The sequence below is a fragment of the Branchiostoma floridae genome, unplaced genomic scaffold, assembly GCF_000003815.2.
Source record: "Branchiostoma floridae strain S238N-H82 unplaced genomic scaffold, Bfl_VNyyK Sc7u5tJ_377, whole genome shotgun sequence".
Lineage (NCBI taxonomy): Eukaryota > Metazoa > Chordata > Leptocardii > Amphioxiformes > Branchiostomatidae > Branchiostoma > Branchiostoma floridae.
This window is the reverse complement of record NW_023365820.1, coordinates 129,844-146,474: the sequence shown is the minus strand read 5'-3', so window position 1 is coordinate 146,474 and position 16,631 is coordinate 129,844. Positions and strand designations below refer to the sequence as shown.

Below are 16,631 nucleotides of genomic sequence, written 5' to 3'. Positions count from 1 at the left end.
CCATGACCTCTCGCACGTGGACAAGGGAACACAAAACGTTCCTCAAAAAAGGCAAGAGATCAATAAATGTTGCTAATTTTGTTGTCGGAATCTTTTTAACCAATGAATGGAATGCGCGGGCATAATAGAAATGACACAAGAAAGAAAAGTGTGTCACAAAGCCAGCCTACATACTGCAACAAGGGCCACAATGTTAGAATTACCCTCACATTCGCAGAAATTCAATATTTGTAAACAATCAGAAGTCGGTTGAACGTCGCCCGAACGTCGCCCGACTAACGGGCGTTCGCCTTCCAATTTGCGCTCGATGATTAATAACTATGTCTGTGCTCGCCTATCGGTCTTCAATCGTTGGATTGACGCAAGACTATTGACCGATACCCTTGCAAGGTACGCACAATTTTCACGCACGATCTGCGCCTCGGTAACGAGCTCTGCGATTTTGGAGATCTCCTGCGACTTGTCGCTTATGTTAAGAACATGTTTCGCTGCACCGCGACCGTCGTAAGACTCCTGAAAATTGCCGGCGATCCCTAAAAATCGCAAGATGATCGTGAGAACACCGGACGTCATACTCACGAAAATGTCATTTAGAGCTCGTAAACTAGTCTTCCGATCGAATCGCGCCTAATGTGAGGCGGGTATAAATGACATTATCGTAGGTGAGACGTCAGGTGTTCTTACGATCATCTTGCGAATTTTATAGGGCCTTCACACTGAAACCGAATTAGCAGGAATCAAGCAGAACCAGTCGGAATGAAGTATTTGCAAAATTCGTGCCACATTCGGGGCCATTCCGAGTGGGACTTCCAAATGGAACTTATATCCCATTCACACGAGAAGGAATAAGGCAGAATGCCGTCAGAATTAAAAGTCTTTTCGATTCTATTCGTGGAAATTCGTAGTGTATTCTAGAAATTCTTACTGCATTCGAGATATTCTTTTGGCCACATTCGGGCAGGATTTGAACTGGGTTGCCGTTTCGGTTCTCCATCGAATGAGATTAGAATGTTTCGAATGATGTTGGAATGCCACAGAATGTGGTCAGACTGCAGTTAGAATAGTTAGAATACACTTAGAGTCCACTTGGAATACCATTTTCGATATTTCTCCACTTCGAATGCAACTCGACAGTTTTTGACATGTCAAAAACTTTCGAGCCAGCTAAAAGAACGGGGACGAATATCTCGAGTGCAGTAAAAATGTTAAGAATTGCCAGAAATTGCAAGGAATAGAAAACAATTTCTATCCTGACGGCATTCCGGCTAATTCGTGCTCTCGTGTAAAGGACGCTTAAAGGATCGCCGGCAATTTTCAGGGGTCCAACGATGTTTGCCAAAACTACACTGTCTACATCATACGGTAAAACTTGAATAGTCCGCTTCCCATGTTATCTCTACAGATATCTACAGTGACAAGTGTAGAAATGTGTAGGATTTCTACATTACTGCAAATGTCCACAGGAACCATTGTAGAAATGTGTAGAATTTCTACAAAACTACTCAGCCTACATGTAAAACTTGGATGGTCCGCTTCCTGTGTCCCTCTCTACAAATATCTACAGCGACGACTGTAGGATTATGTAGGATTTCTACATAACTGCAAATGTCTACAGGAACCATTGTAGAAATGTGTAGGATTTCTACAAAACTACGCTACCTACATGTAAAACTTTGATGGTCCGCTTCCTGTGTCCCTCTCTACAAATATCTACAGCGACGACTGTAGAATTATGTAGGATTTCTACATCACTGCAAATGTCTACAGGAACCATTGTAGAAATGTGTAGGATTTCTACAAAACTACACTGCCAACATGTGAAACTTGGATGGTCCGCATCCTATGTCCCTCTCTACAAATATCTACAGCGACGACTGTAGGATTGTGTAGGATTTCTACATCACTACAAATGTCTACAGGAACCATTGTAGAAATGTGTAGAATTTCTACAAAACTACACTGCCTACATGTAAAACTTGGATGGTCCGCTTCCTATGACCCTCTCTACAAATATCTACAGCGACGACTGTAGGGTTTTGTAGGATTTCTACATCACTACAAATGTCTACAGGAACCATTGTAGAAATGTGTAGAATTTCTACAAAACTACACTGCCTACATGTAAAACTTGGATGGTCCGCTTCCTATGTCACTCTCTACAAATATCTACAGTAACGACTGTAGAAATGTGTAGGATTTCTACATTACTACAAGTGTCTACAGGAACCATTGTAGAAATGTGTAGGATTTCTACAAAACTACACTGCCTACATGTAAAACTTGGATGGTCCGCTTCCTGTGTGCCTCTCTACAAATAAATACAGTGACAAGTGTAGAAATGTGTAGGATTTTTACATCACTACAAATGTCTACAGGAACCATTGTAGAAATGTGTAGAATTTCTACAAAACTACACTGCCTACATGTAAAACTTGGATGGTCCGCTTCCTATGTCCTACCCTACAAATATCTACAGCGACGACTGTAGACTTATGTAGGATTTCTACATCACTACAAATGTCTACAGGAACCATTGTAGAAATGTGTAGAATTTCTACAAAACTACGCTACCTACATGTAAAACTTTGATGGTCCGCTTCCTGTGTCCCTCTCTACAAATATCTACAGCGACGACTGTAGAATTATGTAGGATTTCTACATCACTGCAAATGTCTACAGGAACCATTGTAGAAATGTGTAGGATTTCTACAAAACTACACTGCCTACATGTGAAACTTGGATGGTCCGCATAACATGTCCCTCTCTACAAATATCTACAGTAACGACTGTAGAAATGTGTAGGATTTCTACATCACTACAAGTGTCTACAGGAACCATTGTAGAAATGTGTAGGATTTCTACAAAACTACACTGCCAACATGTGAAACTTGGATGGTCCGCATCCTATGTCCCTCTCTACAAATATCTACAGCGACGACTGTAGGATTGTGTAGGATTTCTACATCACTACAAATGTCTACAGGAACCATTGTAGAAATGTGTAGAATTTCTACAAAACTACACTGCCTACATGTAAAACTTGGATGGTCCGCTTTCTATGACCCTCTCTACAAATATCTACAGCGACGACTGTAGGGTTTTGTAGGATTTCTACATCACTACAAATGTCTACAGGAACCATTGTAGAAATGTGTAGAATTTCTACAAAACTACACTGCCTACATGTAAAACTTGGATGGTCCGCTTCCTATGTCACTCTCTACAAATATCTACAGTAACGACTGTAGAAATGTGTAGGATTTCTACATTACTACAAGTGTCTACAGGAACCATTGTAGAAATGTGTAGGATTTCTACAAAACTACACTGCCTACATGTAAAACTTGGATGGTCCGCTTCCTGTGTGCCTCTCTACAAATAAATACAGTGACAAGTGTAGAAATGTGTAGGATTTTTACATCACTACAAATGTCTACAGGAACCATTGTAGAAATGTGTAGAATTTCTACAAAACTACACTGCCTACATCTAAAACTTGGATGGTCCGCTTCCTATGTCCTACCCTACAAATATCTACAGCGACGACTGTAGACTTATGTAGGATTTCTACATCACTACAAATGTCTACAGGAACCATTGTAGAAATGTGTAGAATTTCTACAAAACTACACTGCCTACATGTAAAACTTGGATGGTCCGCTTCCTATGTTCCTGGTGTTGAACCGGGCCCGCGGGGCTAGCTGCATTTTGCGTTGATTTAATACGTGATGTCATTCACAATCCCGACAAGATCACGGCGGAATGCCTGACACGGTGAAAGTGTTGCAATGAACCCGCGCGGTAAGTTGCATTTCGCGTTTAATCTGTGATCTCTTACATGGTACATCACGAAATCTCAGACGGCAAAATGCCTGGCACGGCTACGGCGAGGGTGTTGGTTAATCTGTGATCTCTTACATGGAACATCACGAAATTTCTTACGGCGATATGCCTGACACGGCTACGGCGAAGGTTTCGCAACGACACCTGACGGCTAGCTGCATTTCGCGGCGAACATGGAACATCACGAAATTTCTTACGGCGAAATGCCTGACACGGTTACGGCGAGGGTGTCGCAACGACACCGCACGGCTAGCTGCATTTCGCGGCGATTTCGTGATGTGGTACATGGAACATCTGCCTTTTATGGCAGGTCCGATTGTGTGTTGTCCCCCTGTTTGTGAACAGCATATCTCGAGAAGACTTCGATGGATACTGATGATATTTGGTGGGTCGGTAGGGATCAGGAAAACAAATTCGATTATGGGCCCCCTAGCGGCTTGCTAAGCAGTGTTTCCGCCTGACCTCAGCTGAGAGGCCTTCCACTTGGGAAAGGAGTGCCGCGAAAATTAAATTCAATTATAAAACCACGAAAATTAAATTTAATTGTAAAACCGCGAAAATTAAATGTACTTGTAAAACTGCGAAATTAAATTTAATTGGTGCAAGAAAAAAAAACAACTACAAGGAAGTTTTGATAAGTGTTGCGTACGGTAGGCTGCGCCGAACCCGGCACTAAACTTGTAAAAAGTTTCAGTTCAAGTCCGGTTAAAACCGGAACGGCAGGAAACGCTTCTTGGACTTGGAAAAATAGAACTTGTATATATTCTCTTTTATGTTGCAGTATAATTGTAGATCATCTAAAACCTTCCAAAGATCGAGAAATTTGCGTTGAGAAATGACGAAAAACATTGTGCAGGTAACTAGCGGTAATGACGGCGAAAACATCGTAAACTCAATATTTCATGGAGTTATTAGGTCACCAAACTCTAGTTGATAAGATTTCGTGTGACTTTACATAACATATAGAATAAAATTTTCATGTCTACAGACACCTGTCTACATAACAAACCTGGTTTATTTGGCAAAGATATGTGTTCGTGTAACTCTAGTTTTATTTGTTCTTGTCAGTTGTTATCTTTTTTTTTTTGAGAGGTGATGTAAATATTAGCGTAATGGTAGAGTGTATCACCTCTCTGTCCTGTATTGTACTCTGTTGATGAATAAATGAAAGAAATGTTTTCTTTCCTCTGCGATGTTTGAGCACTGTTCTGGTGTTTAAGGAAGACGAAATTCACTCCTGGAAAAATATGGAAAAACATGAATTATATATAAATCAGTTACAAGTTCAAAATGTAGAACATTTGTAACAGTGTGACGCAAACGGCGTTGTGAGTACAAGAATTTCTATTTGTGTTTGGTTGTGATCAACAGTTTTAAACAGAATTCTGCGTAACTTACTGCTATCGCTAGATGCCGCCTTAAAACGGTCGTACAATTTCATCTCTTATCATTTACACTGAAGAGAAGAGATTTTACCTGCGTGATTTGGTGACCAGGTGGTAGAAGATGGCGGCCATCACCCCGATGACGACGACCCCCAAACACACGGACGACCCGACCACAACGTTCAGCCCCACACTGTCCAACCCGGGGGGACGAATGATGCTGGGGTCAGCAAAGGAGTCTGACGATAAACAATTATTACATTTAATTATACAAGACTTCAGAAATAAATAAATTTCGAAGACAGTACGCATTAAAAACACGAAATAGTGATTAGTGATTTGGGGGGGGGGGATTTTTACCTCTTTTCTTATTAGACTACCACGAGCCCAGAAAGAGTATCAAAACACACCCCATTAGGGAAAATGGCTTGAAATTTAAAAAAGATTGCAGACAGAAAGAACAAAATAAGTTAGAGTGAAGCTGTTTTTAGAGACATTAGGTTTTGTTCCTTTTATAGCTAAGTGAGGAGAGACCTAACGTTATATGTACTTTGTACTTAATCGTGCGCGGGTAAGGAGTGGGTATTTACATTCGTTATGTATTTGATAATTTTGTTTTTGCTTTTATTGGTTTGTATCTCACTGTTGTACCGATCAAGTGCTTACAAGCTGCATATCTAGTCACGCCGGAAAGATTCCCTGCTGTAACTGCTGTTTTAAACAGATAAACTTAATTACACAAAAGAGACACCTTTAAGGTTTAGAAAGGCTTCGGCCACGAGAGGTCTCTTTAGAGTAATTAAGCTTATTTGTTAAGAGCTGATGATTGAGAATCACAGAATGGTTGCTCTAGTAACAAAGATATTATAGAAATTGACAGAAAATTGTTTTTCCCAGTTAGGAGAAAGGTTTGGACCTTTCAATACCATGGTCTCTCTGATACTTATGGCCTGTCGTGACCAATATGGCTCTTAAGAGTAATCAAGCCAATTCGTTAAGAACTGATGATCGGAAAATACAAAATCGATGCTCTAGTGATAGAAAACATTTTAAAAAATTGACTGAAAATTTGTTTATCACATTTAGGAGAAAGCCCAAAGTTTCAGCCTCTTGTGACCATAGACTCTTTGATACTTATGGGGTCTCTTTTGAGTAATAAAGCTCATCTGTTACAAAACGGTGATTGAGAATCACAGAATGGGTACCATAGTGATAGAAAACATAACTACATTGATTGAAATTAGATTTTTCCCAGTTAGGAAAAGCCCCCACACGTAAAATGGTACTGTCGGCCTGTCGTGACCAGCCCCTCGTGACCGGCCTGTGGTGACTAAAATGGCTGGCGCCGGGAGCGCTTCTTACCCAGATGAAAATGTCGGTCTAGCAGTCAGTGAAGATTGCATACGATATTGCAGTTTACATTTCTTACGATTCATACTATACTTTGCTTATATAAATCTACAAATCCGCAAGGATATAGCTAGAGTAAAAATCGTTTCTGTCCTTTGTTGTCGTTTTTCTACTTGTTTTTTTGTTTTACCGGGAGGGCACACATTCTTTTAGTCCAGTTTCGAATGTGACACCTTTAAATATCTAATCCCTTCTATTGTATCTACAATGTAACCGTGTACAACATTATACAGATAACCAATGTCTGAGTCCTTTAATCATACGGGTTTTAGAGCTCTAGTTTTTAGAACAGTTACTGTATGGACTAAATACATTGTTTAAAACTGTGGCTTCTTGATAATACGTATGGCTATAAAAGAATGAAATAAAATATCTGAAACAAAGCCATCTGTTAATCGTATACATTAACCAAAATCATACCCTGTGTGCGTTACAGTATCAACAGAATTAGCGTATAAGCGTGAATTCTTGCTGCTACCAATGGTATTAAAGGCAAAACGTATCCATTTAGTCAGTAACAAATGTACACAATGCCAGAGACTAGTGGTTGGATTCTGCACCTGTGGTAATCTTTCTTCAAATTGGCCAGCTTTGTTTTAACCAGTTTCACACTGAGAGGCCAACACCTTCTTACCTTCACCCCATGTTGTCCGAGCCAGCGTTAGAAGCATCCAAAGCACAGCAAACAGGTGGTTAAAAAATGTTATTTTCGCTGCAGAGTTCATCTTGTTTGTGGCTTAGGGTATAGAAAGTGATGCGGCTCGTCAGACAACTTTTTTGTCGTCTTTTCACCGTTCCGGGTCAACAGTTCAGTACTATTAAAACGTACCCGTACTGCTGTGTATTTGGTAAGGGTAAAGTACCAATTAAAACGTCTGTCAGAAAATACCAAATAAAGTGAACTTTAAGTGCATAGTGTCAAACCCAAGTCGGTAGAACTATTACGTGTTTTTGTCTTCGCGTGTCCTCGTCGTCTTTGCTACATTTAGGACATTGAGGTTATTTCTTCAATAGTACGCGTTTGTGAGCCCAGTGAAATATAAGCCGGAATCTATTATAAGCGCTGAATCTAGTTAAACAATAAACGTAGTTTAACCTGTACAGGTCAAGGGTTATTGTTTTAATATGGAAACGTCATCATTGATCTTACGAAGCAGGTGCGACTTTTTTCATAATCTAATTTAATTCGATCAAATGGCGGGAAAAAAAAGATAATCAGCTTAGTAGCTACGAATTTCATTAGTAGCTTAGAAGCCGTTGATTGCATGAGTTTTAGAAATTAGAGCTCGGTTTGTAGTCTAAATAATTCTAATTATGTAAAAAAATACTGGAAAAATGCAGCGTAATATGGAAAGGTCAGCATACTTAACTTGTGCCCGACCATAACATTACTAATGATATCGATCATTTATATATATATATGCCTTTTTCACAATTAAACGATTATGTTTGAATTATTTATAACGGCTTTTTCCCACTCTTGTCTTGGTTTTTGACGAAAGACATATCCGTACAAGCACCCCCTTAACGCCGTACAAGGAACTTCCCAATGACGTAGTACATGTTTATCATAGTTTCAGTGGGTGCTGATACTTCCGTGTCAAAAAAGAGTCCAGCACATTTAGTAAACTATCCAAGGAATGTCTCTTATGTCATATCTTCCCATTTAAGAACAAAATCCACAGCCATCGTAGACACTAAAACATTAAGGACAAACAATCAACAAATCCCATAGCCTTCGTAGATACAAAGAAATTTAAAAAGCAACAATACGTTTACTTGAAGTATCTTACAAACCCCCATTGCGTAAAATGGAACAACCTAATGACGCAAGAAACCTATTGTCCTCTCCAGTTCAGTTTCGGTGGGTTGCAAGTATGGCGTCCAACGCTTTCAGCGAAATAACCGAGGAATTTCTCGTCTGCCAGATCTGTTTGGAGGACTTCAGGCAGCCTAAGGTGCTGCCGTGTCTTCACACCTTCTGCCAGCCGTGTTTGGAGAGGCTCCTGGTCACAGAGCCGGTAGGGAAACTCTCCTGTCCGACGTGCCGACAGGACGTGCCCCTCCCACAAAATGGCGTCCAGGGGCTGAAGTCCAACTTCCTCGTTTGTAAATTGCACGACATTATGCGACAACAACCAAAAGTTAGCGGAAAAACATCGGAGTCACAGAGGGAGGGAATCCCCTGTACGGCCTGTGCGAGAGGTATCCCTGCCGAGTTCTACTGTGTGGAGTGTACCGACTATCTGTGTCACGTATGTAACGACACGCACCGTGGGCTCAAGGGGACCAGGTCCCACAAAGTTCTAACGATTCAAGACCTACAATCAGGGCGACTCGCCAATGAGATTCGGGCAAGAAAATCATCCAAGTGTGAGGATCACAATGAACTGAACAAGTTCTACTGTGACACCTGTCACCGGGTCATCTGTCTGCACTGTGTGGTACCTGCACACAAAGATCACCAGTATGTGGAGATAGAGAAGGCGGCAGAGAGGGAGAGGACAAAGATCAAGGCAAAACTGTCGTCAGTCAAAAACACAGCAGACCTCCATGAGAAGTGGATAGAAGAGTTACAGTCAGTGAAGAACAATTGGCCTTCACAGGTGCAGTGTGCAGAAAAAGAGATAGAAAAACAGGCAGAGGCTATCATAGAGGCCGTTCAGAAGGTGAAAAGTGAGAAAATCAGTCAGCTCCGGGCCATGAATGCTGCTCGGGAGAAACAGATGGAAGCCGCCATGGAGGCAGCTGAGATGGACCTGGCCTCAGCCAAGAGCTGTGTCCAGTTCACGGACAATGTGTTGGAGTACGGGAGTCCAGCGGAGGTCATGTCTGTGGCCGGAGAACTGACAGTACGGTTAGAGCAAACCACTGACACGGAAATCGCAAAGAGGGCTGATCTGACCAATGGTTTCATGGACTTGACCTTTGACCTACCTGCTTGTGACCTAGAACGTGACGTGTCAAAATTGATAGGCGGGATAAAAGAAACAAGAGTGTCATTTACGAAAATGTCACCAGTTCCGATAAACGTGGAAATAGGTACCCGACGCGGAAGTCCTACACTACTAAAAACTGTTGGTCAGAAAGGCAGTAGAGATGGACAGTTTAACTTCCCTACATCACTCGCTGTCACCACAGATGGAGACATTGTAGTGACTGAAAGTAACAACTTTCGTCTCCAGTTTCTTGACAAAGATGACTCCTTCAAGAAGAAAGTTGAACTGGAGTTCAACCCACGGTGTGTTGCGACACTGTCAAACGGTGATCTGTTGGTGACAGGAGACGGACACAAGATTCACGTACTGGACAAACAGGGGAGGGAGTCACGTGTCATCAAGGTGATAGGTGCTGCAGAGAATGATAAAACTACACTCGGTATCGCTGTTGACAGTTTAGAGCGTATCATCGTCACTATCGGGTACCAAGTGTTTGTACTTAGTTCCACAGGTGACGTCATTTTGAAGTTCGGGGACAAAGGTCAAAGGCAGCAGCAATTGGGTCCCTACCTTCGTCTGACCGTCAACAGCAGTAACCAAATTATCATCAGTGACTGGGACAACCACAACCTGAAGATATTTGACCCCACCGGTCGTTATCTGTTCACGTGCGGGTCACGTGGCTCGGGACCTGGACAGCTGTTCTTCCCCTACTGTGTCATCACGGACGGCGAGGACAACATCATCGTGGCTGACTGGAACAATCATCGTGTTTCCTTGTTCAGTCGGGACGGCACGTTTATCAGACATGTGCTGACACGGGAGGAACACGGACTGAACTATCCAAGGGGACTAACGCTGACTCGAGACGACTATTTGCTTGTGTCTAATCAACATTGTATCAAGATATTCAAGATGTAAAGAAAAAGGATGGTCAGATCTTCAAAATTTCATTCACTGTTCATACCATATGCAACAAGAAAAACAACATAGCTCTTTAGAAGCCTCGCTTTTGGCCTTATAGAACAGTAAATTATTCGAAAAGCTTTTATACTTTGACCCTTGGATTTCAACTAAATTTATTGCACCATATTATACCATGTACAATTCATTCTTAAGCTCAAGGGGTAACCTATCACTTTTCTGGTGTATTGATAACATGATAATAACACGTTATAATGACAATAACTTTTATAGTCAATGATTTTGTAACTTCTATACAATGTATATTGTTTTCCTACTCAAAAGACTGTACATTTGCAAGACAAAATTCCACTCTTCGTTAATTGTTCCAACCGTTGCCATTTAAAATGTGATGGTAAATCTGGATTCTAATACTTAAAGTGACATGCTGTTTTGAAAATTTATGAAGCTACGTATAATTAATGCTCTTTGCCAGGTATGTGTTTAGTGTGTCTCAGCTGTTAATTTTGTCTGAATGAAGAATAAAGAACTAGACTTCGGCGATCTCATACCTCCATAAAATAGATTGTATACAGACAACTACCAATTTCCGTAATTTATGCTGGACTAGAAGTTCATCTCAAATCGGTCAAAGTGAATCAGGTATTATTGACTGAGATTGAGACCAAATAGTCCTCATATGCATATTATGCGTACTGGGGTCATTTTAACATTGCATGTATATTTTTGTATTCGTTTCATGCGTGATCAGTACACTGTTGTATGCATGACGGACAGTACAAAGCACAGAAAAACTCCATGTATCTGTATCTGTATCTATATAGCCGGTATATATGTGGTGTGCAGGCAGGTTTGATTTGATTAAAGCATATGAAAGGATATGATAGATGCTTGACACTGTGTGACCTTCCAATACTTCGGTCGACTGCCTTTTTTCCTTAACTTAATCCACCTGCACCAGTCCTTATTTCTGGACTTCTTACTTGAAATAGAACAACAAAGCTATACATAAACCCGTTTTAGTATTACCATTACGCATTATTCTAGTCAACATATTACTTATTGATGTTGCACTTACAGGGAAATTTTATTATATCAAATGATAGGAATGTTAAATACAAGTGTGACCTTTAAATCCTTCGGTCGATTGCCCTGACACATTATACTTAGAAGAAATCAAACTGCACATATTCGTGAAATATCATTTTAGCTTATGATGATGATATAAAACAAACTATAGTCAGTAGCCATGTCATAAAGAGCACACCGCATGTACATTCATAAAATGTTAACAGTTAACAGTCTTCTTGGAAAAGTATTTCCTTACAATTTACATATCAATTTCTGTCTAAATATAAAGTGCATATCTGTACGTGTTTTACCGTATACGTACACCATTCCATTAAGTCGTTCAAGCGCCTTCACCTTCAATTTCTCTCATGGTCAACAATTAAAGAGGTCCAAGAGACTATTCAATTCAATATGTTTGCGTTAATTCTGGCTGCTGCCGTTTACCGTTTCAATATCGCTTTAGCATTGCTTTAACACCATTACTATGAAAGGCAAAACACTGCATGTTAGTTACTAACTTAGATGTACACATTGCAAGAGACTTGTGGTGGGCTTTTGATAGTCTCTCTTCAAGTAAGCCTTTTTTGTTCTTAACTAGTTGAACCCTCATCCGCCTAAGTGGTCTTACCTACACCCAATGTTGCCATAGTCAGCGCTAAAAGCATCACAAACACAGCCAATACGTGGTAAAATCATGTCAGTTTCGCTGAAGAGTTCGTCTCGTTTGTTGTTTAGCGTATACTATATAAAGTGATCCGGCTCGTTAGACGACTTTTTGGTGTCGTCTTTCAACCCTTCCGGGTCAACAGATCAGTACTTAACGCGTATGTGCCGTTGTCTATTTTGTAGCGGTTACGTAGCAATTAAAACGTCTGTCAAACGATAGTTTTGCAAGTAGTCGATAAAGTCGTGTATTTGCAATATCAGCATGACATATACTTTTGCTTTAAACCCAATTCCTTATAATTATAATATTTATTCTCGACGTTGTTTCGCTAGGTTAAAGCGGCCATGCCTTCAATAGTAAGCGTATTGCATGGTGAATGAAGTATCATGAAAGATTTATAAGTGAGGTATATTGCAAACACGTAGACTCACGGTAGTTTAAACCTTGTCCAGGTCAAAGGTTATTGTTTCAAGGTCGAAAACACGTCATTATTGATCTTTTGCAGCAGGTACTAAATTTTTAATTTTTGATTCGATCAACTGGCACAAGAAAAAAGAGATTATTAGCTTAGTTGGTATGGAATTTAATATTAGTTTCTAATCCGTTGATTTAACCCTATTTAGACCGGGCTTTTTTGGTCATCCACTTCTAAGTCCTATAACTCTGATACGACGTACCGTAGGGCCACTTAATTTTCAGGACATGATGTCGACATAATATCTGACAAGTGTATGACGTTGATTATGCGTTGATGTAAGATGACGTGATTATGACGTCATCAATTTGATTATATTGGACGGACCCATGAAAAAAGGGTATTCTCATGAAACAAAAATTTAACAAGTGCAGATAACAGAATAATAATGTTTATTACGACTTGCGTTGCCAATAGCAACATCAATGACGTCAAATTGACGTCATAAAAAGCCCCCCCGTCTGAATAGGGTTAATTTAGCACTCTCAATGTTTATAATTCTTCCATATGGCAATTGTCTTAAATATTTGTTCTAGAAACAAATACAGAAAATTGCAGTATTCGATAAAAATGTCGCCCATCATATTACTAATAAAATCATTACGACCTTTCCTCAGCCGAACGATAAAATTTGTTTTGCTTTTTGGAGGAAGACAAACCTGTACAAGCACCCGTTAATGCTAAACATGGGACTTCCCTATGGCGTAGTACATGTTTATCAGCTCAGTCCCAGTGGGTGTTTGATACTTGCGTGTCGGCATGGCATTTAGCACAATTAGTAAAATTAAGCCTCGAATACAATGTCTAACCTTTTATGAACAATAGGCAAAAAACTAGCCTTCGTAGATATTACTAAATGAAAAAGCAACAGCAAGATCACTTTAAGTTGTGAAATCATCAAACCCCTTTTGCGTGAAATGAGATAACCCAATGACGCAAGAAACCTGTTGTTCTCTCCAGTTCAGTTTCGGTGGGTGGCAACTATGGCGTCTAACGCTTTCAGCGAAATAACCGAGGAATTTCTCGTCTGCCAGATCTGTTTGGAAGACTTCAGGCAGCCTAAGGTGCTGCCGTGTCTTCACACCTTCTGTCAGCCGTGTTTGGAGAAGCTCCTTGGCCACAGAGCCGGTAGGGAAACTCTCCTGTCCGACGTGCCGACAGGACGTGCCCCTCCCAGAAAATGGCGTCCAGGGGCTGAAGTCCAACTTCCTCGTTGGTAAATTGCACGACATTATGCGACAACAACCAAAAGTTAGCGGAAAAACATCGGAGTCACAGAGGGAGGGAATCCCCTGTACGGCGTGTGCGAGAGGCATCCCTGCCGAGTTCTACTGTGTGGAGTGTACCGACTACCTGTGTCACGTATGTAACGACACGCACCGTGGGCTCAAGGGGACCAGGTCCCACAAAGTTATGACGATTCAAGACGACCTACAATCAGGGCGACTCGCCAATGAGATTCGGGCAAGAGAATCATCCAAGTGTGAGGATCACAATGAACTGAACAAGTTCTACTGTGACACCTGTCACCGGGTTATCTGTCTGCACTGTGTGGTAACGGCGCACAAAGATCACCAGTATGTGGAGATAGAGAAGGCGGCAGAGAGGGAGAGGGCAAAGATCAAGGCAAAACTGTCGTCAGTCAAGAACACAGCAGATCTGCATGAGAAGTGGATAGAAGAGTTACAGTCAGTAAAGAACGATTGGCATTTACAGGTACAGCGTACAGAAGAACAGATAGAAAAACAGGCAGAGGCTATCATAGAGGCCGTTCAGAAGGTGAAAAGTGAGAAAATCAGTCAGCTTCGCGCCATGAATGCTGCTCGGGAGAAACAGATGGAAGCCGCCATGGAGGCAGCTGAGATGGACCTGGCCTCAGCCAAGAGCTGTGTCCAGTTCACGGACAATGTGTTGGAGTACGGGAGTCCAGCGGAGGTCATGTCTGTGGCCGGAGAACTGACCGCACGGATGGAGCAAACCGCGGACGAGAAAATCGCAAAGAGGGCTAAACTGACTAATGGTTTCATGAACTTGACCTTTGACCCACCAGCTTGTGACCTAGAACGTGACGTGTCAAAATTGATAGGCGGGATAAAAGAAACAAGAGCGTCATTTACGAAAATGTCACCCTTTCCGATAAACGTGGAAATATGTACCCGACGCGGAAGTCCTACACTGCTAAAAACTGTTGGTCAGAAAGGCAGTAGAGATGGACAGTTTAAGTTCCCTACATCACTCGCTGTCACCACAGATGGAGACATTGTAGTGACTGATAGTGACAACTTTCGTCTCCAGTTTCTTGACAAAGACGGCTCCTTCAAGAAGAAATTTGCATTTGAGTTTAACCCATGTTGTGTGGCGGCACTGACAAACGGTGATCTGTTGGTGACAGGAGACGGACACAAGATTCATGTACTGGACAAACAGGGGAGGGAGTTACGCGTTATCCAGGTGAAAGGTTCTGCAGAGAAAGATAAAACTACACAAGGTATCGCTGTTGACGGTTTAGGGCGTATCATCATCACTATCGGGTACCAAGTGTTTGTACTTAGTCCTAGTGGTGACGTCATTCTGAAGTTCGGGGACAAAGGTCAAGGTCAGCAGCAGTTGGGTTCCTATCTCCGTGTGACCGTCAACAGCAGCAACCAAATCATCATCAGTGACTTTGGCAACCACAACTTGAAGATATTTGACCCCACCGGTCGTCATCTCTTTACCTGCGGGTCACACGGCTCGGGACTAGGACAGTTGTGCCGCCCCAACTGTGTCGTCACGGACAGCGAGGGCAACATCATCGTGGCTGACTTTTGGAACCATCGTGTTTCCCTGTTCAGTCAGGACGGCACGTTTATCAGACACGTGCTGACACCGGAGGAACACGGAATGTGCTATCCAAAGGGACTAACGCTGACTCAAGACGGACATTTATTTGTTACTGACTGTCATTCTATCAAGATATTTAAGGTGTAAAGAAAAGGCTAGTCAGATCTTCTAAATTCCTTCCACTGTACCATCTGCAACATAGTAACAAGAAAAACCAAATAACTCTTTTATTAGCCCGCTTCAGCGCCTACAGTTCAGTACTATTTTCGAAGAAACTACCATTCTTGGATCTTTTAATATTTCCACTTAATCTATTACATCAGCTGATATCAAATACAAACCATGCTTTTGCTTAGTGTGTAATCTATAATGGATATGAAAATAACATTTCTAATGTATTGATTAAATGAAGACAATAGTATCTATAGTCAGTTATTCATATCCATATACTGTACATGAATTGAAGTTCGCTGAGATTTAATTTCGCGGAAGCGGGAAAATGGACTTTAATTTCGCGGTGGTTTTAATTTCGCGGTAGCACCATGCACTGTAGACTCGAGCTCTTACTGGAAAATGTTCGCGGTGGTTTTAGATTCGCGTTGAAGCGGCCACCGGGAAACCGCGAAAATTAATCCACGGCGAAAGTTTCTGCATTTACAGTATTGTTTCTCATTGGAAAGACTGTACATGTGTTAGACAAAACCATAGTCTTTGCGGATTGTTCCAACCGCCATTATCTAAAATGATAGCGAATCTTGATCAGAATACTCAAAGTGACGCGTTCCCAAGTCTATTAATGTAAAGTTAATAACAGATAAAGAATTAACTTAGTGAAATATCTGTTTACTATATCTCAAATATTAATTTCATTTGAATAAAGAATGAAGACCTAGTGACCTAATCCCTCCATGCAATAGACTTTATGCAAATAACGTGACATTTTTTTTAAAATTTATGCTGAAGGACATCTTGTTTATATTGGTCAAAGTAAATAGGGCATTTTTGACTTAGCTTGACATCAAATAGTTAAAGAGGTTCATCAGTCACGTGTGTTTAAGTTACTATCAATTTTCTTCGAGCAATGACTGTTTATT

At 41.1% G+C, this 16,631-nt stretch overlaps 1 protein-coding gene across 1 annotated transcript; it reads left to right on the top strand.

The window, feature by feature from the left end:
- The first annotated feature begins 8,474 nt into the window (after positions 1–8,474).
- On the top strand, positions 8,475–16,043 carry LOC118408726. Its single transcript, XM_035809578.1, has 2 exons — positions 8,475–10,494; positions 13,809–16,043. Exons 1-2 carry the CDS (start codon positions 8,516–8,518, stop codon positions 15,682–15,684), a joined length of 3,855 nt encoding a protein of 1,284 aa, XP_035665471.1. The 5' UTR covers positions 8,475–8,515; the 3' UTR covers positions 15,685–16,043.
- The last annotated feature ends 588 nt before the right edge of the window (positions 16,044–16,631 follow it).

Bases quoted from the DNA above. Each gene is read 5' to 3' on its own strand.
- LOC118408726 (XM_035809578.1), top strand. From the start codon at position 8,516: ATGGCGTCCAACGCTTTCAGCGAAATAACCGAGGAATTTCTCGTCTGC. The intron at 10,495-13,808 runs GTAAAGAAAAAG...ACCTTCTGTCAG, and splicing joins TGTATCAAGATATTCAAGAT to CCGTGTTTGGAGAAGCTCCT.